General features: G+C 33.9%; 1 protein-coding gene across 13 annotated transcripts in view; it reads right to left on the reverse strand.

Moving 5' to 3' along the window:
• The window catches only part of Slmap (Sarcolemma associated protein), a 93,111-nt gene that overhangs the window by 10,540 nt on the left and 57,056 nt on the right, over positions 1 to 25,515 (reverse strand). For 4 of the 13 annotated variants that reach the window (XR_010849902.1, XR_010849904.1, XR_010849907.1 and 1 more), the window contains 10 exons: positions 22,256 to 22,399; positions 19,653 to 19,715; positions 15,539 to 15,717; positions 15,208 to 15,345; positions 13,950 to 14,040; positions 11,758 to 11,894; positions 10,525 to 10,702; positions 9,678 to 10,186; positions 6,918 to 7,052; positions 1,702 to 2,326 (listed from right to left, as the gene is read on the reverse strand). Coding sequence is in view for 7 of the 13 variants with exons in the window: in XM_067085814.1 (XP_066941915.1) it covers positions 6,918 to 7,052; positions 9,678 to 10,186; positions 10,525 to 10,702; positions 11,758 to 11,894; positions 13,950 to 14,040; positions 15,208 to 15,345; positions 15,539 to 15,717; positions 19,653 to 19,715; positions 22,256 to 22,399 (1,574 nt within the window). In the remaining 6 variants the exon portion in view is untranslated. The remainder of the gene's footprint in view (positions 1 to 1,701; positions 2,327 to 6,917; positions 7,053 to 9,677; positions 10,187 to 10,524; positions 10,703 to 11,757; positions 11,895 to 13,949; positions 14,041 to 15,207; positions 15,346 to 15,538; positions 15,718 to 19,652; positions 19,716 to 22,255; positions 22,400 to 25,515) is intronic. The other 9 variants (XM_067085814.1, XM_067085812.1, XM_067085815.1 and 6 more) reach the window with 3 other exon arrangements.

The raw sequence follows: 25,515 nt of genomic DNA on the forward strand, positions 1-25,515 counted from the left end.
ACTGTTAACTATTATATAAGCACGATGATTTTTAAATAATAATGTTAAAAGCCTAACTGTACAGACTGTATTGAAAATCAGTTACTACACTACCTAGGTTTAACTTAATACCTGACTCCTGAAAATCACTGCTACTCTCTCTAACCAATGCTATTTTCTTAAGAATCATAAATATTTTAAAGGTACCACTTCCCAGATTTAATGAAGCTGATGTAAACAGTAGACAAATAAGGAACAGGACTGTTTGTATGTCAGCAAACTTCCATGGGTTCTGAATTTTTAAAGAGGTGTTGAATTTCTCTGATATATTTAAGTATGGAGATAATTTACAACAATGAGATGTCAAGTGATTTAAGGATGCTGATGTCTTATCATTTACTTAATCACAACTGGAGTTCTTTAAAACTTAAATTAAGCATGAAAAACTGTCCTTATATAATACACTTCAGATAAAAATGAAAATTCAAAGCTGGTTTTTAGGAATAGTATATCTTAAAATTCTCACAATATTAAATAATTATAACAGTAAGTATTTCTCCTTTTTAAAATGTTAAGCAAGATATTAGGCTAATACCATCAAACCTTAATTATGGTGTTAATATGAAAAAGTTCACTTACCTGAAACATGTTATACAAACATAACTACTGTGACCAGAATATTAAATTTACATTACAACAGTTGTTTGAATGCACTATAGGATCAACCACAACGAAAAAGACAAGGTCAATGTGTGGAGTATACTACATGAAACTGTCATTGTCCAGGTCTCTCATCTATAGAACATAATTTGAAAATGAACATTGCAAAATAGGTCACACACTGATTATCTGAAATTACTTCTTGAAGCTTACATACAATAGCTAAATTAATGTACATAAAATAGTACACTCATCCCCTTATATACCATTCCCTATCATCCTCCGAGTTTCACAATAGTGTACAGTACTGTAACATCAAAGCACCCTAATATTATACCATCAGAAGAAGAAACGAATATAAAAAAGGAGTACCTCAATTTAGACAAAAAAAAAAAAATTGTGACAAATGTCAACACCATCACAATGCTTTAATGATTTGCAATAAAACATACAAACACAAAACATAGTTTAAACAGGTACTGTATTATTAATTTTCGTATTGTACACTGCAAACAGTCCATCCACTTTAGCAGTATTTCCCCCTATAATCTCAGTTCCCCCAAAAGGCAAGAATGTACCTGGATTACTTCACAAACTTAAGAAAAAAAGTTACGAAAACCACAAAGTCATATTAACTTTATAAATTTCCAATTATTTCTACATTCGTAAGAACCTACTGACATTAGAAACTGGTACTCATATGAAGTAAAAAGAAAAACTGTAAAAAGGTTAATTTCACATGTACGGAGTGTTTGTAGCAACTTCCTACTTCTCATATTGCTATAAAATAAATGGAGAATACTCCAAAACAGATGACAAAGAGGCCATTCTGAACAATGACAAATAAACCAAGGTACCTTTTTTAAAAAAATGAAATGTCCATTATCTAAAGCTGAATCTACAGTGCATTCCCACTTACTGAGCATGTCAGAGAATCCCCTAACCAGCTCTGTCTAGACTGAGAAACAAATTGTGCATTAATAACTTTTCCAAATAGCCACATCTTCAAACAAAAAAAAGTCAGCTTTTGGCAACATACACAAAACCAGCAAAAACAATTACCTGATATTTGGCTTGTGGTTGAGCTAATGCCGCAGCCGCTTCGGCGGCTCATCAAATCAGCTTAATATGGCTATATATCGCCAGGCTCAGTTAAAACTTCTCAGTTGCTCTTGGATTTCACTTTATATATACTCTAAAGAGGCTTGCGTTTCTTACAGAACATATCAACTATATATACAGATAATTTACACTGACAAGTATACAATACATAAAAGGAAGTGTGTACAATAACCTGCAGAATCCTATACTATTATAGAATTACTTGAAATCAACATCTAGGAATCTGTACACTCTAAGCTTACTATACAAAGACATTATATACATTTCTATAATATATTGGCACTTTAATCATGTATCTAACAGAATAACTCAAAAAATATTAACATGCCTCAGCTCATTCCATAACATATTTTCTTTTTTTTTAGGAACAACAAGCCAAGTGTGATTAGACAAAAGCAAATATAAAAAAAATTACAAAAGACAAATAAAAACAGGAGGCAAAAATAAAAAAAAAAAAATGTGAAGTAAAATAAAACAGCATTTTTCTCTAGATAAGGCTTGGGAGAAATTCAGATCCGAGAGCCAGAGCCATCACCATGATTACCATGACCCAAGTTGGGATCATCTGGGGAAGAATCAATAAAAAAACAAAATATCAGAGAGTGATCCACTTTGCCCCAGCATGTGCAACCTTCAGTTTCGGTGAAAGACCTTTGACTAAACGGACGAGAGAAGGGGGGATGCAAAAGAACACATTTGGAAGGGTAAGATTTTAATGTACTAAGGGGAGGGGTTGCATGAGAAAAATTAGAATGGGTATATCATTGTGTAAGGAAAGATAAAATACTGAGAGAGAGAAAGAGAGAGAGAGAGCAGAATTATTTAAGTTCAGGTTTGAAAGATACTTCACACACTCCCACTTTGTCATCCTACATAAAACTACCTGAACCATTTGCTTCAAGTACCTCAAATTTTTGTAATTTTGTGAAACACATATATCTTTTTGTAAATATGAATTTAAAAAATAACAACTTACTATTCTAAGTTTTAAATAACTACATATCCGAAGCCTGCAAATGTCACGGTAGTGACTAAACCTTCACGGTCAATGTATCCTAAAAATTAGTGAATACAATTACAAATATGGCTAATTTCTCCTAATTACACTCCATACTGAGGAACCTCTTTCAACATATTTTCAAGCCTACGTCTGCATGTATTCATAACAGCTTTTGACAGTTTCATCCTTTTCACTAGTACTGTACTGTAATTTTAAACCCCTTGCTTTATTTGTACCATTTCATATTTAATTCATTTACTAATTTCTTTCTCTTTTCTTCCTCTGACCTTGGATTTTGCTCCTATAATTTTCCTTTGCATGTATTTCTTCCATCTTTATACATTTAAGATTTTTACTTTTTTACTTTAACGGTTTACATGTTAAGGTCCCTGTGGGTGGACAGGTGGGTCGGTGGAGAGCATCAATATAGACTCTTTGCAGAGTCTTTTCAGCCACCCAGAAGTACTGAAGTCTGCCCTTTACTCTTCATTCACTTCCTTTGGTCTCTTTCTACCTGGCTGTTCAACTTACTAAACTTTAAATTGCTCCAATTTTCATCCTTCAGTTGAATGTAATTATAATTATTATTATTATTATTGGAGAAACAAATTCAGTTATGTATATGTACACGTATTTACAGATAAATCTGTATATATACATACACACAACTGTGTATTTGTTTCTCCATTTCAAGACTCGTGCTACTATGGGCACTTCTTAATTATTATTATTATTATTATTATTATAACTTGACGACTTCATAAACAGAAAAAATGCTTTTGGGAGATTTTCTTCTTTTAACTATCACCATTAAGAGCTCCCCAAAATGATAATACTGTATAATATACTGACTAACAATAATGCTGGTGCGAGACAACAACTAAGAGGCAAAGGAGACTATCATAAAATGGTCCTGCCCATTAAGATTTCTAGACACTGGCAACCACAACCAGATCAGGATCTCCAAGTTAATGGTAGCTAAATATCCATCATTCGGTTATTAGCGGTAAATAAAAACTAACTACTGATGTGTACACTTATGCACACTTGTGTGCTTTGATGGATTGAAACATATATAAGTTATAAAATAACAACTTTCCTTTACTTTCTGAGATAAAAACTTGTTCTAGTACTCCACAAGACTTATGATCAACATGTTTGTAGTCATGTAACTTTTAATTACATTGCCCTGGTGCTTCAACATCACATGATAGTAAATGCATGGGCATTTTTCCAAGTCTCTTTGGTCAGGCGCTAGCTTCATTGTACCTTCAAAGCTTCCTTAATCTCAGTATAAAGGCTTTGTTTTAATGTAACTATAATGTGAATCTTGCAAAGGAACAGGTAGTTAACTGGAATATTCAAAGGAGAGTATGTTGAACTAGGATTCTTTTATAAGCAACTGTAATCACTCAAAAACTGTACCATAAAACTTTCAACACGAAATACTCTTATAAAAAACTTAAAACGGAAAAAGATGATACAAATAAGGTTTATAATTGCTACAAAAACTTTTCAACATCTAAAAAATGTTTGGTACAAAGGTACAAAAACTGCAAAAGGATGCTATATATACATGGTAATCAAAAATAATTTTAGGATAAAATTAATTAAATTATAAAACTCAAATACAGTATATATATCCACTAAGTAATTCCATTAATATGTAATTAAAAATAAATATCCATAACTTAAAATTTCAGCAAACTGAAAATGTTACCTCTCCAAACAGTCACTTACTGAGCGATTACAATCACCTTCACTTAAGCTAAACAGACCAGCCATTCCACAGCATGTAAACATATTACTTAAAAGGATAATACTGTAAATATAGAAGCAGCATGCCAGAGCACATCAAAGAAAATTAAAACTTAACCAAGCTAGGTGAAACGTCTCCAAAAGCTAACCTATAATTGTGCCTCCAAATCTCAGTTTGAGTTTGATATTTTTGACACAAGAAATGTAAGGAAAGGAAGACAGTCAAGGATAGTGGGTGTTAAACGTCTTTCATCGACCCATCTGATCGTCTGTCATTGATGTTTGCATAACCAAAGAAGAAATTCTGTAAATTTATCTGAATACAATGAAGCATTAACATAGTTTAGATCTTACCAATTTCCTAGTTCTTATAATAATAAATATTTTGTATTTCTTTAAACAGAACTGATCAACACTCAGGATTCTTGAAAACAAAAGCTTTGTATGTTTTTATTATCAATGAAACTTTACTTGTCTAATTCAAGTCTTCCAAATAAAAAATAGACATTGCTGACATTCTGCTGAGCCCAGGGAAAATATTTCAGTACTACCATTTCAGAAACTTTTCAAAACTAAATGCTCATAAGGATAATTCATAGTGAGCCACGTTGGTGATCACAGCCTATACAAATTTTAATTCTGAAAATAAGCTAAAAAAATAAAACTTCAGAATATTCCATACTTCAGTTACAAATAACTGATTTTACATTAGCCTTTCACTTCACCAACTCGAGGGGTAGACCACCCAGAATTTATCGAGATGAAAAAAGAACTCCCCCTGGGATTTCCCATGAAAAGGCTGCTAATAGTAAAGGGTAATACAGTAATGCCAACTTCTCCCATGGTGCATCTTAACATGCTTGAGATGGCATGCTATGAGCAGCTCCTATAGTACTGTAAACAGTACTAAAGGTTTCAGCAGTTTTCCCTTTAGGCTCCAGTTGCTTCGTTCTCTGCCTTTTAATATTCATCAGTTGTCTTAGGGCTCTTTTCAAGTAACTATCCAATTCTTAAACATGTCTTCAAATTTTCATGTTATTTATGGACAAATACTTCTAAGCCAGCCCTTCAAGTCTTTATGTGAAACTCAAACTATTGCATAATGTTTATTATAAACTCAATATATAATCCTGCAAGAATGTAATGAAAGTAGCAGAGGCCAGATTTGCTTTGATGGCACTAGCCACAAAATCATTTCTCCTTGGTTTGATGTATCCTCCAGAGCAGGCTACTGCTTGTTTGTTGAGTAGGTTTACACGAGTAAATTCAGTTTCTTATATCCATTTCCTCTATCATAATGAGGCTGTTTTCCATACTGGAGTCATTGTGCTTGTATCATTTTGCTTTTTCAACCAGGGTTGTAGTTTAGCTAGTTATAACATCAACCCTTTTGAGCACCAGCCTATGAGCTAGGTATTTGGACTCAAGTGTTTGATTAAACTCCCTCAATAATAATATTTGTGGGATAAAATTTACTATGCAACCTTCAAAGGCCAGTACTTTCCTGTAGGTAATCTTTGCTTGCGAGGTACCCTATTTGTTTCTCATCTCCGAACTTTGGATGACCTGAGTTACTAAAATCAAAGGCTTATGTAAAAACAATTGGTTTTTATACTGAATGAGAAAGGGAACTATACACCTAACTTATGTAAGTGGGAGCTCCCTTTATATGCTAGTTCTTGATAAACATGAATAAAATATTAATTTTATCAGCAAAATTTTTTCTAATAAGATAATAAACCAAAGCAAAAGTTATCCAAAAAATACAAGACAACCAGGTAATCCTCTAAACTGCATCTTAAGATTAAATAGCATTTCTGTAATTTAAAACTTGGACTGTGTGGATGACCTCTTACTAAGGATATACTGTATAAGTCATTCTTGTAGAAAATAAATCCAAAGAACCTACTGCTTGGGTTATTGCAACATCTAATGACAATACGACTCGGCTGAGGCAAATGGGAAAACATAAAAGAAATGAAAGTATTCCCTCAATCTCATTTCTCTTTACAGGCAAGAGGGAAATTATTTAAAAAAAAAAAATAATGGCAGAAATCCAAAGAATGAAAGCTTATGAGCAAAGCTAATCTTTAAACACATGCAAAAGTTCTATATTTAAAAGGTAAAATATTTAAAACTAAATGCGAGATAGTGAACAATAAGTTTCCCTATTGGACAACACATAAGAGCTAAGAGAGTGCTAAGTAATGCATATTTTAAACAGCTGAAATTAAAAAGAATGGTACTCTAAAGTTTAAAATGTAATTTTTTAACATGAAAAACGTGTAAAAATAAAATATACTAAATCTCGATGGAAGCTTCTGAACACTGCTAGGCTACCTAGGATAACTGTGAAAAAGAGATTTACCACAATTGATATAAATGCTGCAACACTTACCATCTTGTTTTGGACTCCAAGAAGCTGGTATTCTTCATCTACAACATGCAGTTTTTTCTTTAAATCATCACGTTCTTCTCTCAGGGAGATCAGTTCTTTTTGAAGATCATCTAATTTATCTGACACAATGCCATCCTGAAAAAAAATTTAATTAGCAAAAAACTACCTCATGAGAGGAATCTTAATAATAATTGAAATTACATGACATGAGATAGGCATATTATCTGCATCAGCACTGGTAAACTAATGTGGGATGAATTATGTATCAAAGAATGGCACAATTAAAAAAAAAAAAAAAGAAAATAAATATACAGAGCAATATATTGATAAAATTGAAGTTTTACTTTATGTTCCTCACATAAAAAGTAATATGTAGAAAATTAATTACAAACATATTTTAACTTGATCAAACAAAGCCAGTTAAAACTCTTAATTTTACTGAAAAAGAAAGGTTTCTACTTGACAGTTATATTTACATACCAATGACATTAACCCTCTAACGCCGAGCCTCTATTTACAAAAGTGTCTGTCGTATGCTGGCGTTCGAGGATTAGCGCCCGAAGCGGAAAAAAGTTTTTCAAAAAATCACAGCACGCTTAGTTTTTAAGATTAAAATTCATTTTTGGCTCATTTTTGTCATTGCCGAAGTTTAGTATGCAACCATCAGAAATGAAAAAAAATATAATTATCATATATAAATATTGAAATATATGACAGCGCAAAAAAAATGTCATATATAATTGTATACAAATGCGCTGTGAGCAAAGCGGTTAAAGCTAACGGTTATTTTTTCTTTGTATTGTACACTAAATTGCAATGATTTTGGTATATAACAAATTGTAAAACGATCCAAGCATCACAGAAAATATTATCACAAAATGATGCATGAGTTAATGTACGCTATGGATAAAAAAGTTTTTTCAAAAAATTCACCATAAATCGAAATATTGTGCTAGAGACTTCCCGTTTGTTGCAAAATAAAGGTAATTGATTGAATATTACTAGACTGTAAAAATTTTAGCTTACAATTGCAGTTTTCGACCATTTCGGTTTAGTTAAAGTTGACTGAAAGTAGAATTTTTTCTATTTATCGTGATTTATATGAAAATATTTCAAAACTGATAAAAGCTACAACCTTGAGTTATTTTTTGTTGTATTCTACATGAAATTGCGCACATTTCAATATATAAAACTTTATGTAACGACTAAAATAAAACGGTGCAAACATTACGACAAAGTGACGAAAGAATTTCTGAGATGTTCTGCAGAGTTACCGCACGGACGTAAGGAAAAAGTTTTTTCAAAAATTCACCATAAATCGAAATATTGTGCTAGAGACTTCAAATTTGTTGCAAAATGAAGGTACATGACTGAATATTACTAAAATGTAAGAGTTTTAGCTTATAATTGCGTTTTTCTATCATTTTGGTAGAGTTAAAGTTGACCGAAGGTTGAAATTTTGGCACATCATGATTTATATGAAAATATTTCAAAACTGATAAAATATACAACTATGAGTTATTTTCTGTTGTATTCTACATGAAATTGCGCACATTTTCATATATAAAACTTTATGTAACGACTAATATAAAACGGTGCAAACATTACGACAAAGTGACGAAAGAATTTCCGAGATGTTCAGCCGAGTTACCGCGCGCACGTAAGGAAAAAAAATTTTTTTTTTTCAAAAATTCACCATAAATCGAAATATTGTGCTAGAGACTTCTAGTTTGTTGCAAAATGAAGGTACATGTTTGAATATTACTAGAATGTAAGAGTTTTAGCTTACAATTGCGTTTTTCGACCATTTCGGCCAAGTTAAAGTTGACCGAAGATTGAAATTTTGGCACTTATCGTGATTTATATGGAAATATTTCAAAACTGATAAAAGCTACAACCATGAGTTATTTTCTATTGTATTCTACATGACACTGCGCACATTTCCATATATAAAACTTTATGTAACGACTAATATAAACTGGTGCAAACATTACCACAAAGTGAAAAAGAATTTCTGAGATGTTAGAGCAGAGTTGACGGAAAGAAAAAAGTTTTTCAAAAATTCACCATAAATCGAAATATTGTGCTAGAGACTTCCAATTTGTTGCAAAATGAAGGTAAATGATTGAATATTACTAGAATGTAAAGAGTTTTAGCTTACAATTGCGTTTTCGACCATTTCGGTCGAGTCAAAGTTGACCAAGGTTGAAATTATTTGTAGTCGACGTGTGTGCGTCCACTGCGGCCAACAGACAATTTTAGTCGGCGTCACGATACGTCCAGTCGGCGTTTAAGGGTTAACATCCAACTCCTTCATTTTACTGGATAAAGTTAATCTTATAAATTTAATAATGGACGTAACAAAAGTGAAGATGATTCGGACAAAATTTCCTTAACTGATTTGTTTCCAAAACCTGACATTTGTTGATGGCTGAAATTTAGACAGTCACTTAAGACATGTTCTACTATTTGTTTTGATGAAATTACCTCAATACATTTTCTCAATCTGGCACTCTTTCTGGTCTCAGCAGTGACAAATGACCATTTACTGAAATTTTTATTTTTCTTTCCCTTATTCTATTTCTTCAGCAGTTAATTCAAAAAATAATTTCTGAATATGTATATTTACAAAGAGGTTTGAAAAACTATACAACCACTGCACAATATCCTAACTTGAATTTTGTACATGAAAATCAAACGATATACTATTCTAAGCAACTAAACAGAAAGGTTTAATATTTTTGCTAGACTACAACTTACACTCAAAATGGAAGGTATGACTCCATCTAATGATTCCTGTCCTGAAATGATCTTTTTCCTCTCCAAGTCCAACAATTTTTCTAAGGTCTGCTCTCTCTCCTTAAGAGCATTGTATTCCACCCTTGTTTTAGCAAGTTCATCTTTCAATTTTGTGAGTAGACTCTTCAGAGCTCCTAACTCTGCCTCTTTCAGAGGAAGAGATTCTGCACCATCTGGAGAGCTACCTTGAGAATTAGTAGGTACTGTGCTTGAATTTACAATAGCTTCGGAAGAACTGGAAGTATCCTCCTGGGCTAACTGGAGGTTTTCATTGTCAGTCAGTGTCTCTTCTCTTGAGACTTCACTGCCGGGGACAGGGTATCGAGGAGGGGCAGGTGGAAGAATGAGAGGAGTACTCTGTGAACCTTCCCCAAACTGTAGTCTCTCTTCTAGGCTAGCTATCCGACTCTTGAGCAATTCTGCCTCTTGAACACTAAGCTTAGCCAATTCCTCAGCTTCATGAAGTTTTTCTGAAAATTGAAGAGACAAAAGAAATTACTACCTCAGCAAAATAAATTAATTCAAACTACAAGTACAAACAAATTCCACAAATATGGACCCTACTTTCTCTTCAAGGGACTCCTCGCCATTGTCTTCCCTCCTAAATTGCGATTCACACTAATTAATGGGTAAGTTAGGTATTATTATTCATGGGGATTACTAGAATATAGTCATCCACAATATGAAGTATGTCAACTGTTAACGGGAAAATTGGAATGAGAAAAACATGTATTTGCATCTTTCTCACACGCAATAAAAAAAAAAAAAAAGATACATTTCTGTAATCAAAAATGAAAATAAATCTCACTTTGTAATAGCAGAGCATCCTCCTCAGCCCTCTGAGCTTTGAGCTGTTCCTCTTTTAGTTTGGAAGTGAGTGCTGAAAGATGTGTGTGAACCTCCTGGGAAGAACTTTCCAATCGACTAACTTGACTCTGCAGAGACCCAACCATCTTGACTTTCTCACTCATCAATGCTTCACTTGCCTAAGAAAAATGGAAAAAAGTGTAATGAAAATAAAATGCAAAAATCTATTAAACATGCAAATCCTTACAATAAAACAGTAATTAGCACTGGGCAACAAAATCTGAGGTCATGAAATTGAACAAACTCAGTTCTTTACCAAAATACAAATGGTGCATAATCACAGGACATATTTTACAATACATAAATAAATGGATTACATTAAGCAAACAGTTTTATTTACAGTGTCATTACAGCTGTACTATCTGACCTCTCTAAATAGATACTGTTGGTGTAACAGCCTAGCCGAGGCTAACCGTTCAGACACAAACATTTTTGCAGCCTACCCAACAAGTCTTGCCATGTCACACCCAAGTGACTAGGGGTGAGTTAGTCAGTTGCTGGTAGGCCAAACCTGACAGCACATGCTCTACCCTCCACAAAAAAAAAAACCTTGTTTTATAGAATTTTAGGTAAGAGATTGTAAACCATTGTACTACCAACTTTTCTCCTGGATATGCCTTGCTGAAATAGTGATGCATCTTTTACTGTATGCCCCTACATCTTATATACTGTCCTTCCCCTCAATTGCCCTGTACTGTATACAATATCTTAATGGGTTCATTACACTGAAAAGCATAAACTGTCAGTTTCGTTGAATGTACTTAAGTTAACTTGGCCTATCATATCCTAGGTTGGCCCAGTTATGAAATTTCATGTTGGGTAAACTTTACCACTTCATCAAATAACTGGAAAGATTTAGGCTGACAATAAAATACAAACAGCGTAAGGAAAAAAATATATGGAAAAAAGCATGGTATAAAGCATTTTAGTTTTCTCAATAGGCTACTAGGCTTTATCCATTATCGAACCATCCATATGTCCTGAGGTATTCAGATAATGCATTTTACTATACATATGCTGTTTATAATGACATAGTATACCATTTATTTACGGTTTAATTCAAGTCAATTCACTGGTATCACATTACTTCAAATTGTTTGCAATTTATTCAAGGTAACGCTAAAATTTATTTAAACTCAGAAGACTACACTTGAAAACTGTATGCTGCACATACCGCTAGCTGCTGACGTAAATTTGAGGATTCATGGGAAGCTGTGATAGCTGCAGTTGATGCCTGAGCCAACTCCTCTCTGATACGTGCCACTTCTTTATCAGCCGATTCCTGTGCTTTCCTACTTGTCTCCAAGAGTTCTGCAAAATGAACACATTTTGGCTTGAGTTCTTAACCGCTTGCATTAATAAAGTAAAAATAGGTATTTACAATGGGAAAATAACTGTAAGACAAAATAACGACAGTAATAAAAACTGTACTTCATATCTACCTCAAGTCTTTTTTTCTTCTATTCAGTGACCTATCACTTTATACTAACAATATTAGAAACAGAATGAAGAAAACTTTGATATCTGAGACACTTTCTTATGTGAAGGTCCACACTTTAAACAATCCCAAACAAACTTAACCTAACATAAGTTCCAACAGATAGTCTCCTACTAAGAAGTGTTAAAATGGCACCTTTAAGTTGCAGACAAAGCAGAGAGAGATCTACCCTAATTATTAAAAAATAAATAAATAAAAAAATTACAAATACACTTAAGGAAAAGGCTCTGATTACAATTACACTGTAATAAGAACTACAGTACATTTGTATATCTATGAGAAATGCAAAATATCTTAAAACCTTGAAAGTGTATCTTATCTACCATGAAACTTTAATAAGAAAAAATAGCCAAAGGCAAAAAACTTCCAAATTTAGCAAAATGTGGGTCCAATCACAGAATACAAAATTTTATGGTGAAAAAATGACAAATTTTTAATCAATTTGTATTTTTCATAACTACAAACCTAAAGTCTTTATGTAGGGGTAAATCTCTAAGAGCTAGCTGGATCCGGTTAAAAATAGAACAAGGTTTGGTGGCAGTAGGGTGACAGTCAATGGGGAAAGAGTAGGTGGGGTCTGACCTCTCTTCCCCCTCTTGCATGACATGAAGTACCAGTCATCGTTTAACTGTCTTCCTGGCAAGACGTGCGCTGCCCTATCTCGCATAGAAGCTGGTATATTATGTATTTCCTGCCCTATCTACACCTTGGCATTCTGTTTTTTTTTTTTTTTTTTTATGATTCTATGTTATATTTATGTTTATCTGTGTGTTTTGCATTAGAGATGCGAACGCTTGATTCATCTAGGAAAGCTTTGCCTCAGAGAAGATGCCCTGGGGTAGGTAAAAATCCTTGCTTTCGTTATTTAGCCTCTTTTGATACTGATCCTCATACAACTTGTAGCAGATGCAGATCTAACGACTGCAATGGAAGTAACCTGTTCTGAGTATTGTGATTGGTCTCCAGAGCAATGGAAGCATTTTGGTAAAAAGAAGTAATCAAGAGGAAGTCGGATGTTCCATCATGGGAAGGCTTCTTGCCTCCAATGGCGGCCAATGCTGCCATTCCTTCTTGTTCCTTCTCTCCTTTACCAGATTTGCCTCTTGTTGCATCTTCTTCTCAGGAAGATTTTACTCCTACTCATTCATCTATTGCTTCGTCTTTAGATGAATCGAGGAGGGGTTTGGGAGATCTTATGCTTGATTTAACTGCCTCTGTTCTTTAGGGTCGTCCCCCCCCCCAAAAAGGGAGGCAGATCCCCTTTGTAATGTTTCAGGCATGTATGCTGAGAAGCTAACCGAGTGCTGGTCATCTTTAGGCCTACCAGGGAAGCCCCACATTTGGGGTCATATCTTAAGTTATTAGTATACCAAGCACTTAACTGTAACACTTCAAACAATTTTCCATGATATTTCAAGTCATTCAAGTTATTCAGGTACTTTCCTATTCCATTCACTACAAAAATGTAAAATAATAATTTTTCACTGTTATTCCTTAACCAATTGCTATTAGTGGTACTTCAACTATCTGGACAAATTAATTTCTTATTTCTAAACTTTACAAAAACTAAGCTTGTCAACTAGGCGATTTCACACCATCCTCCTGCTCCATGATCTGCTCTGAATAACAACACTTCAGTATCCACATTCTGCTGAGGTGCCACACCTCCCAGTACAGGAGAAGCTGTTCATTCCCTTTTATTCTACAACTTTGAAGCGATCTACCGGACAATATTAACTCTTAATGGATGGAAGGGCTCTTTTGATCCCCAATAATTGCATATCAAACCCCCCCATCCAGATCATATGAGTACAGTACTGTTAATGCATCAACATATTTGAACAAATGCCTATTAATAATTCTCTTACCTTGAAGTCTAAGGATGTCTGCCCGTAAAGTTGACTCCTGTTCAAGATCTTTGTCTTCTTTATCTTCCAAACTACCATTTACATTGGAGTCCTGGAATAAATAAAGACTATAACCACATAGCTCTGCTTAAACATGATCATTACATACAGCATGGTTGACATAACTTTACTGAGAGTGCACTGACCTGTGAAACCTTCCATCAGAATCCTTCAAATGAAAAAAATCAATCATGGTGTAAAGAAACAAGTATTTAAAAAAAATGAGCTAAACTGAATGATTAAAAGTACTTCGGATCCCCGAAACTCTACTAAGTCTCACAAATTTTATCCATTTCTAGAATCTTACTCTATGAACTCCATCACAAAAATTACAAACTGATGGTCCCTCTACTTATACAAAAGTGGATACATATCAGTTAATAATATGGTTCTTCATGGTTATTTCATCCAATAAAACTCGCAATTTAAGAAAGGGGCATCCAAAAGTCATAAATTAGGCTTCTTTTATTTACATTACCAAACATACTATCCAAACAAAATGAGCCACTTTCAAAATAAGATCCATGGTCCAAAACATGTCTCAGAAGTACACAAGACCAAGCTTAATACTGTCAAGGAATTCCAGGTTCCAAGGTGTAACCAGATTAAAATACCTTTAAAATCATTGCCTCCAACGACACATTTTCATTACTCAACCACTGAAAATAAAGAAGTACCAAGTCTTGATGGTGTGGAAAGTAAAGCATAACTTTTCGCTTATTGTTCGAACTGTTTAACTGTCAAGCAGGCAAAGTGAGGAGCCCCACAATCAGATCATCTCCTCCATAACCATATACTACATTAGACCTTGCTGGTCAAAAATGGATGGGGCAAATTAGTTCATTCACAGTTACAGCCAGGTGAATAGGTGCACCTTGCTATCCAAACATCCCTAGATTAGATGTAAACTTTACAGTATTTTGTAGACAATTATAGATAAATACTTTTACCTGGTGTTCCTTAATTTCAGAATCATTTTTACCAAAAGTACCATACTGTGACATTTAACAATGTAGTTATTCAACCTCAATGCATCATAAATCATGATATATCTCAAAGGTGCCACTTGAAAGTAGTCAAGCCCATTGTCATAAACATTACATTGTAGTTAACAACAAAAATGCATTCATATATATCATTCTGACTTCTCCTAACCAAATAATGCACGAGCCCTTTGATATGATGAATATCAGTGTCATGTCGTTCTACTTGCACTGACCTTGCAAGATCCCTTAGTTGGAATGATAGTAAGAGTCGTGTCGGCTTCAATGGATTCGTCCAATAATTCATTCGAAGTTTTGTCTTTTGCATCATCATCATCATCTTCATTTAGTTTGTCTTTATTTTTCTTTACATCCTGCAATATAATTCAACTGATAAACTACATGTAATTGCACTTAATTAAAAATATATCCAATACATACCTTGAATGTAAAAGGAAAAAATAAAGTTATGCAAAATATCCTTCCCTCAAGGGACTCAAATTCAGTCAATCATTCATACCCATAAGGCATTCGATATAATTCTCACAAACATATGCTGATTCTCACCTTTTTTCTTCTCACTAACGTTGGTGTGTTGTCATCGTCAAGGTCTTCATAAATCTTGGGGGTTTCAGACATAATCTGGTATTCTTGCAAGCGATTCTCTAGTGTTGCTATCTGATCTTGAAGGTGTTCAGTCAAAGCCATACTTACTGCAGTCCTTGCCTTATTTTCTGACAGTTCCTCTGTTTAATAAAAAGCAATAGATTACTATTATTTTTTTTTATTACAATGAAGTTTAACGAGACCAGTTGCATTCTTAAGATTCTCATAGGCTTGCTAGAAGGGGGTTGCTCTTGAATAACAACAAAACTAGAGCAAGGAGTAAGACACAGTTAAAGAAGTAGGATGGCTATGCAGGAAGATACCAAAACATAAAAGGTTGCTGACTGAAAAAAAAAGTTTAGCCCCTACAAGGATCAACAGCTGTAAACTATCCACAAAAATTAATGGAAACTTTTGAAATGCATGAATGTGGCAAAGACCATCCATCCATGCCTTCCCAAAGAGCACCAGAGAGAGAGAGAGAGAGAGAGAGAGAAAGAAGAGAACTGATAGCTAAGTATTCATATCAAAATTATTATCAAGCACAGACCAGCAAAACAACACAACTATTACAACATTATCACTCAAGGCTTATTCTAAAAATAACAAGGTGCTAATACCATAAAAATAGTTTTTCCCATACAAACTCATCAGTCACAAACAGTATTTGCCCACATTCAAGGTCTAAAGTGCTCCCAGACTTTAGTCTTTGGTCTACCAGAATGAAGAATGGTGATTTCATGGCACAAGCCTCTGGAAGCCATTCATTTGGAGGCTTGGTAAGGCTCTCCAGGACCAGGGAGAAATCAAAATCAAGCAAGTTTAGGCAGCCCTCAAGGAACCTTCTCCCTAAAGAGCTTGATAAGCCCCCTCGACTCCACTGAAGAGCCTACATGTGGTAAACGACGTTCAAAAGCCTACAAGAGGGTGGACCTATATCCCTTGGAGTCAGCTTGATTACTGGTCCTTTCACCATGCCATTTACATAACTGGCTCTAACTGACCTGCCCAGTGAGTGTATCATCCTCCTGGCCCTGGTTGCCACAGCTGAAGAGTTGACCTCCTCTGTTAAAAGGTACCTGATGATCCCTAGGAATCACTCTTGCCAGTGATTCACACACGAACTGCTTCATAGTATCAGTTTTGCATGGCAACATCATTACTGGTAATGGAGTGTATGAAAATGAAGTCCTTCTGACAACATCCTCTATTAACCAACACAGGCCAGCCTAAATATATATTAACAAAACCTTTTGACTGGGCAACCCTTAAGGTTTGTCAATTTTTAAGAAAAATTTCAGCTGATGAAATATGCAAATGCTCATGAGACGGAAACATAGTTATCAAAAATTTTCAGTACCTACCACAAGAAGTTGATAGTGAATATTTCCAACGCTGCATGGGGCCTCATTCCTGAGACAGTTAAAAATACCAGCTTATTGTATCAAATTAAAAATGTTCTTTCTAATATTTTTTGTACCTGATTTTGCAAAATTACAATCACAACTAATATTATATCATTAAAGATAACTAAAAATAGCAGCATTCCCTAAGTATATTTATGGACAAACATTACACAAGAGGTACTGGGACTGGGATATGTAACACCTTCCCTCAAGAAATCTTATGGGTGACTATTATTCCCCATGTTGCTGAGCTGATGTCTGAGTGCTGCCATAAGTTAAGTATATCTTAGTTTAACCGGACCACTGAGCTGATTAACAGCTCTCCTAGGGCTGGCCCGAAGGATTAGATTTATTTTACGAGGCTACAGAACCAACTGGTTACCTAGCAATGGGACCTACAGCTTATTGTGGAATCCGAACCACATTATGGCGAGAAATTAATTTCTATCACCAGAAATAAAGTCCTCTAATTCTTCATTGGCCAGTCCGAGGGTCGAACGCTGGGCCAACAGTGTGCTAGCCGAGAGCTCTACCCACCCTTACAGTGAAGAACTGAGTGTTGCCATAAGTTCCCATATTGTCATTTATGGCCTATTCATGAATTCTGAACATTTTCCTGCAAAATTTGTTCAAATATCAGAGCGTGAACCAGTAATTGTAATATGATGCAAGTCCTAGGATTGCCAATGCATTTACTGTGCATCAATTGATGTGTGCCGTTTCCAAGGGGTTAAAAGAAGACAAGTCACCAGCCTGCACTGGGCAATCCTGAATACAATACAACTTGCAAAGTCTAAATTTTGGAAGACAAAGTGTTAGCAGCAGCCACTGGATAGTCATAGCCTCTGAAGTTCTACTACACCGGCGAGGATGTCCTTGTCCTTGGTTACAGTGGGGAGCTGGAGCTCATAAATCTTGCTGCTAGTGTAAGGCAAGGAATCTTGTGGTCTCTGCTTGACTGAAGACCTGCCTCTGAGAACTAACTAGTTAACCACTTGCAAACTAGTAAACATTAAGCATGGAACATTGAGAAACTGACACCAATAACTAAAAAAAATGTGTATTGTATGTAAGCCTCAACAAACAAACAGTTAGCTAGTTATAAATGATTTGTTTAACCAGACAAATAAAAATACCATTCTTCTTCTATCTGTTTGACAAAAGATTGTCGAGTCTGGGGAGATTTAAGATCACAAATGTGGGCATACATTAATGGGGTTGTGATAAAAAAAAAAGTATAACAAATTGTATCTTTTAAAATCTATTAGCCAGATAAATTAAAAAGTTATAGATTTTTATGGAAAAACTACCCTTTTTAACCTGCCACAGAAGAAATATTGCGTAGTAACTGTGATATACAAATGCACATATCCTCCACACAAAAAACCAATGCACATTCTATTTATAGCATGAATACACCTCAATAAGGTTTGTGGTCTGGTTAAATACTTTATAAAAACATTAATAATAGTGAGTACTAAATCAGATAAAACAGCATAGAAACCACAATATATACAATGAATATGCACATCATAATCCTAAGATTAATTAAGTGAAAATTCGCATGAAAGCCAATATATCCAATAAAAATAAAGCGAGAAATACTTAAACAAGCCAGAGAAACAATATTCTGAATTGAAATAAACCACTCTTCCATGAATAACTGCTGTAAATAAAACACATATCTACTGTATACAGTATACAGATATTCATGCTAAGAAACGGGAAAACAGAAAACTTGAATAAGCGGAAAATTAATAACAGATAAAAGGTGCCAATATGGAGGAACAAGCAGGAAGAGGACAATTCATGAGAAAATGGAGACCTCTTATATAATTATCAGTTATGAAACACCTACTTAAGACCCTTGAGTTAATGTTTATATCAACATCAAGGTGTAAACATACTGTTACAAGTTATGAGAAAAATACTATATGTGTTACTCTATTCATATTAATATATATGTCTATAAATAATGACAGAAGACCTTTTATTAATCACGAGAAAATATGTAGGAATAAATGAAAGTAAACAATTTAAACCATCAAATACTTCTGAATTTTGTCCTGCATTAATACAATGCTGCAATACTGAGCAACAACAAATACAAACTGAGCTGCAATGTGTTGTATCTTCAGACCAACAATTGCAACCAACTCTCCTCATCTTAGGCCCCATTAAAGAGAATATATTCTCTAAACTTTTCCACAGACATTTTCTTATAGTAGCAGGATAAGCCTAATTCTGGGAAATTTTACCCCCCTCACAAAACTACAGTTTTTTTTACTTTCTTATCACTGTTTACATACACTATACTGTTTAGGGACCAATAAAATTTATTTAAAATACTTTTCAACCATCAAAGTCTTAAATTTTTCTATGAGAAACAGAAAAAATGTTGATAATATGTCGGTTATTTGACAAAGTATGCAAAAAAAACAAAAAACTTCAAAAATCATAATTGGAAATAAAAAATTGCACCAGAAAAAACCAAAAGGCATCATGTACTTTAAAAACGGATACCAAACAAGAATTAAAGCCCAAATGCTCATAAAACTACAAAAAACTACAAACAAATTCATAAGATATAACAACTCAAGAGGAAAGAATACTGTACTTAAAAATAAAAATTCAAGGAACATAACTCCAAGCTGAAGGGATCAACTCACCCTGGAGGCGGGCACGCGTGCTCAAGCATCCTGCCTCTGCGGTGTCGGCCAGTTCAGCTTCATCTAGAGTGGACAGACATTCAACGTCCGTCAGCATTGTGAGTGCCATATTAAGACAAGCATTACTTTCATCCGTCACAAGCACCAAGTAACAGAAATGATCAGGCATTCTAAAAACCAACAAACTTGCACCCGAAAAAACGTTACACTATTATATTTCTACTTTCAAATAAAATCAAACACTTCTATTCAAGCTTTATTAATATCATTATTTTGGTAATGAATGTAAAAAGGCTAGAAGCATTACTGAGAAAGTGAATACAAAATTAATACACAAAACAAAACTGGAGAAAAGCAAAACCTAAAGAAGATCAATTCTACCAGCACTCTCAACTCACAACACAATGTGGATCTCAACTGGTATGATTCTATATATATCTAATTAAAAACAATACAAGTATTTAAGTGCAAAAACAAAGCATAACCAGTGTGTCAAATAGCCAACAAAAAACATAAATGAATTATGTATTGTGATAAAAAAATGAGTTATTTGTATTAAAAAAGACAATTACAGTAAAACTCCTGTCTAACTTTATTTCTTCCAAAGTTCTGTTACTCATTTCAGACATCCATTTTGAATGATAAATACAAAAAAAAAAAAACATGGTAAATTAATATATAACTTCACATTCATATTGCAAAACAGAAAGTTTTTGTATCCATACTGTGGGAAAAACCATGAAAAATAATAAGGCCATCTCACAATTAGTGAAACAGCCTCTTCCAAAAATATACAAAACACTGATCAATAATACAAAAACACATGTGCTTTCTCAAGAAAATCCCTAATACTGACATGAAATCCAAAATTCCTCACACTGTTTCATGCTCAGTTTTAAAAACTGAGTACTGTATATACAGTAACTCTCTGTATTCGCAGTCTTGCAATTTGCAGACTCCCTGGTTCATGGATTTCTTTATGGAACATGTATACACATTATTCATAGAAAATTTGCCTGTTCACTGTATTTGCACTGAGAAATATTCACTAATTACTGGACTTTCATATTATTTTCATGACTAAATGCACTTTTTGTGATGAAACTATTAAAATACTCAGGTATAAGTATTTTTTTAGAGTGTTTTGTGTTTGAACTATCAAAATAGGCAGTTCTAAGTGCTTTTAGAAGGGATTTAAGTATTTGCAGATTTTATCTATTCACAGGGGTTGTGGTACACATCCCCCGCGAATCCGGGGGGTCCACTTTATGACCAAACTTATTAAAACCCCTTCCTTCAATAATACTACTGCTGCTGCAAGAGTTTTACTTGTTCTATATTCTTGTGGTCTGTTCCTCAACTAAACTGTGTTTTCTTATATCTCAGATGATTTTGTTAAAGGCCATTAACTGATCATTAAGAGCAACACTCTAAGCTACAAGAAAGATAATTCTGGTTCCCCACCTTCATCCAACTCATTACTGTATTGATTTTACTTTAATCAAGTATAGAAGTCCTACACATGTATGTAATTTTCTGCTTGTTTTAAGTGCTTGATTTTGTATTCTATTACACTGTGTGAGTACCGTAAGTGTCATTCTTTTGGGGAAAAATTACATACCACACCACACATAACTGTTAATACAACACTGGGTTAAAACAAATATTTCATTGACATCACAGACACACAAATACAAAATATTCATGTACTAAGGTTGTTCTTCAAGTGAATGATACTACCAGATCAAACGTGATATGAGGACAAGTGTGTTATGCCTATTCTTACCCAACCCTACTTGGAAACCCTACTGACTTCAGTTTAATTTTCTAATTCGTGATACACAGTAAAGATGAATTTCAAGAGGAAGTAAGGATGTGTACGAACCTCAACATACAAACCTAATCCAGATATATGACTTACTGGCTTTACACTAATCTTGCATTTCTCTTTTTTATACAGACAACACAATTCCCTTGAATTCATTCTGAAACTGTTGTGCAACCATGACTCATATGCAAGACACAATATGTAAATTGAGAATACAGTAGTATACACAGTATTCGCGTTATTCTGTAATACTGTATAAAAGATTTCTAACTGCAGGAGTGTCTACCACAGTGATTCTACTATTCCTAAAAAAATCTTGTCCTTGACTTAAAACTTTTTATGGTTTTCATCTTTTTCATGATATATTTGTCATTCTTCAGTAAACATAGAGCAACAACACATCATAACATCTGTGTAACAAGCAACAATAAAAGAAATGACAAATTTTACAAACAAACACAAACACTCAAAAACTGTTCAACGTACACTCACAATTAAAAACACACAATCATATCGTATGAAGAAGCACTTTGCCATGAGACATTTGGTAGTAAATTTTAAATCTAAAGCAAGAACAATCTCTGACAATCAAAAAACCCACATACTGTACTGTATATGCTATTCAATACTTTTTAACAAGAAGTCCAAGTAAACATTACTCATTACTGAAGTCTCTACATTCATATTAGTTTACAAGTCATTCAACAGGGCAACTATTCATGCACTTGTTCAAAATTTATCCACACACCCAAATACATACAAAGACCACACTTACGTTTCAGCTGAGATACATTTGCCTCAGCCTGCCTTAGTTCATCCTGAGCGGCCTGAAGGCGATCTTTAAGCGTGTAAATTTCCCTCTGTGTAGTTTCTAACGCCTGTTTGACCTCTGAAGATTCTATACTCAACGAGTCTAAGCCTGAAATTGAAAAAGTGTTAAACTGACCTGTAGTTGAAATGCCTAAAACCTATTTTCACACACAGGCACCACCCCACTTACGAATGAATTACGTTCCGGACAGCTGTTAGTACGATGAATTGTTTGTAAGCCGGTATTGTACTCTTCACACCCATTTAAATACAGTATGATATAAAGTCAATTCAGTAATATGTTTGTCATCACAAAACACAATACACTGTACTACATACAGTACTGTATTTTATAGAATAGGCACGCAGAACAAAGTATGAACTTATGGCAAAGGGGAGCTTCTGAACACAATTTTAATTTGCAATCTCGTTTGTTCCCACCTCTGAACGTTTGTAAGGTGAATGTTCATAAGTAGGGTGGTGTCTGTACTGCATTCACTAAAAACTCATCAAGCAACTGATTTCAAATACAGACAATTGAGCAGCTACAAAAGTTGTTCATTTACTGGAATATCAGCACCCATTCCATCCCTTCAAGTCTTTTCCCAACCATCTAAATAAATTACTTGCACAGCATTGCCTTTTCTTTAGTGTTATTTATGTCCACAAAATTAGGGCTAACTACTACTGTTTGAATAATGACTATGCACATGTGAAATCACTTGTAAGACATTCAGAATCAGTAATCATCTACAAATTCCATGAGAATCTCTGTTTATTTATGTTCATGGTCTTTCAAAAACAAATGACTGGTAATATTGAGAGAAAACTATAATATCTAGAAAATTTATACACAAAAACCAGCATACAATTTCCTGGCAAAACTGCAATACCTAAGCTGAAGTTAATTTATATGATTATCATTACTACTGTATTATATATATTTTGAGCCAAACTACTGCACTTATAAATTGTATTATCATCATTTGAAGAAAACCTCATAACTTCTCTTTAATCATCTCCTTAAAAAGCCTAAATTACATATAGTTATATATACAGTATTTGCACTTTAAAAGTGCCTCTTCAGCTTAAAATTTTAGTTTATTATTTTTCTACAAAGTGCCCATTCTGTATCAACTTGTCCTACAATTCAGACAGAAAGGTAATCTGTAACGGTGTAACAGTTTCTCTTAAACCTTAAGTTTATATTGGCAAACTTTAAAATATATTTAATTATTATTTTTATTATATTATAATTATTATTATTATTATTATTATTATTATTATCATTATTATTATTATTATTCATACCATGCACAAATTCTTTAGAACAAGTCCATAAGCCACTTGACTTCACAAGCTAAGCTCCCACATAGCATAACGTCCATTTGTCAAAAAATAAGGCAAACTAAAAAAAAAAAATTAAAGCAATAAAAATAAATTAATACAAGCAGCTGTGATGATAATGCAAAATGAAAAAAACAGAAAATTAAAATGGAACTTCAGGGTAATGCTGCAGAACCTTAAAATTACAGCCACCACCACCGACAACACTGCTATGAAGACGAACAAGAAAATAATTTTGGAACTGAGCAGTTTAATATTCTGATGCCTTGACAGAATTACCAATAAGTAGCAACCACTAACTAAAAATGTTCTAGTACTGAGGGCCACAATGAAAGCTCCCATTTGAAACATGTTATATACAGCAGTGAAATGCAATCTTTCAAACAATTTGTTAATATCCTAATCACCATTCTTAAAAAAGGGACACCACTGATTCACACACTTTTATCCAGAATATAAACATACAGTGTTATCATCACCTCCATATAGATGGGAGGCCTTTTGATAAAAACCTAGCTTTCTAGATGCAATGAACAGCATGAGTATTGCAAAACAAGTACTTTGAATCACTAGGCACAGCATTCCTTGTATACAAATAACTGCAGGGTAGTTAACAAGAAATAAGAACTCATATCCATTGGCTACAACAATTAATCATCTGTTCTCAACCTCTGTTAAGACCATGGCGCTTCAGATCAAAGAAGTGTGTGTGCAGCTGCAACAACAGTTGCATTAGCTGCATAATGATACTGTACCAAATGACAATATCTTACTTTCAAGGTCAATTTTCATGTCTATTCATAAACAGTAATAATATATGGAAAAACCAACGATAACGATACTGTATGATACAAAAAACGTAAATTTTCACTAATTCCCTTTGGGTAAAGATCAATAACAAAAATGTATGACATAAGTTAAAAAATAGGGTCTTTCATTTACTTACTCATTAACATCAACATGAAATATTGTGATTTCAAGGGTATCTTTTGATAATGGATATGAACAAGGGCATCACAAGCAAATATCAACATTCAAGCTACCTATTTAAGGGTTTACAAATTAACTTCCCAACAGTGTTAACAAGTAATAGCTAACAATCTTCACGCAATACTACTCTTCGGGACAGGCTCAATTTCAATTATAATTCCAATCTTCACAAATGCTTCACTGCAATAACAAAACGAAGTAGTGCTCTGGAAATGCACTCTTAAACTTTTTTCCAGTAGTAGGGGTGTAAGTATCCAACAGAAAATTTTCAAGGTTTTAATGCCCTAGCTGCAAAACAGCTTCAGTACAACTTCATGGCAATCACACACACAACTTTTGTAACAACAAATGTCCTATTTTACAGAAAAGCCACAGCCACACCAATGCCCAGTGCAGTATTGGACAGAAGATAATACATTGCACTTATCAACCTTCAAATGAGGAATTCCAACATCAATTTATTTTTGGAGATGAAGGTTTAAAATTAAAACAACTTCTGACACATGGAATTAAGTTACTTAGTTTCAAGAATATATATAGTACTTTCTTAATTCCTTCTTCTTAAAAAAATGCAAGAGCCACAACTTATTCAACAATACCAGGTGACTATTTTTTTGCACAATAAAACTCCAAAATACCTGGAGGCAGATTAACAGCGGTCAGCAAAAATAGCAGCAAATTGCACTGCAATAATGATAAAACAATGATATTGTAATAAGTAACCTTAAGAGCTGGTTAAAAATCACTGCTTAATAACTACACAGACACTTTGAGTCTGGTGGGAGGGGTAAATATTAAGTCCAGCTTTTTTTTTACTACATTGTACAAGAGTTTAAACAGAACAGTGAATCACATTTTTTCATACCCATAGGGATTCCCAGAAGGATA

Source organism: Macrobrachium rosenbergii, chromosome 42, assembly GCF_040412425.1.
Source record: "Macrobrachium rosenbergii isolate ZJJX-2024 chromosome 42, ASM4041242v1, whole genome shotgun sequence".
Taxonomy (NCBI): domain Eukaryota; kingdom Metazoa; phylum Arthropoda; class Malacostraca; order Decapoda; family Palaemonidae; genus Macrobrachium; species Macrobrachium rosenbergii.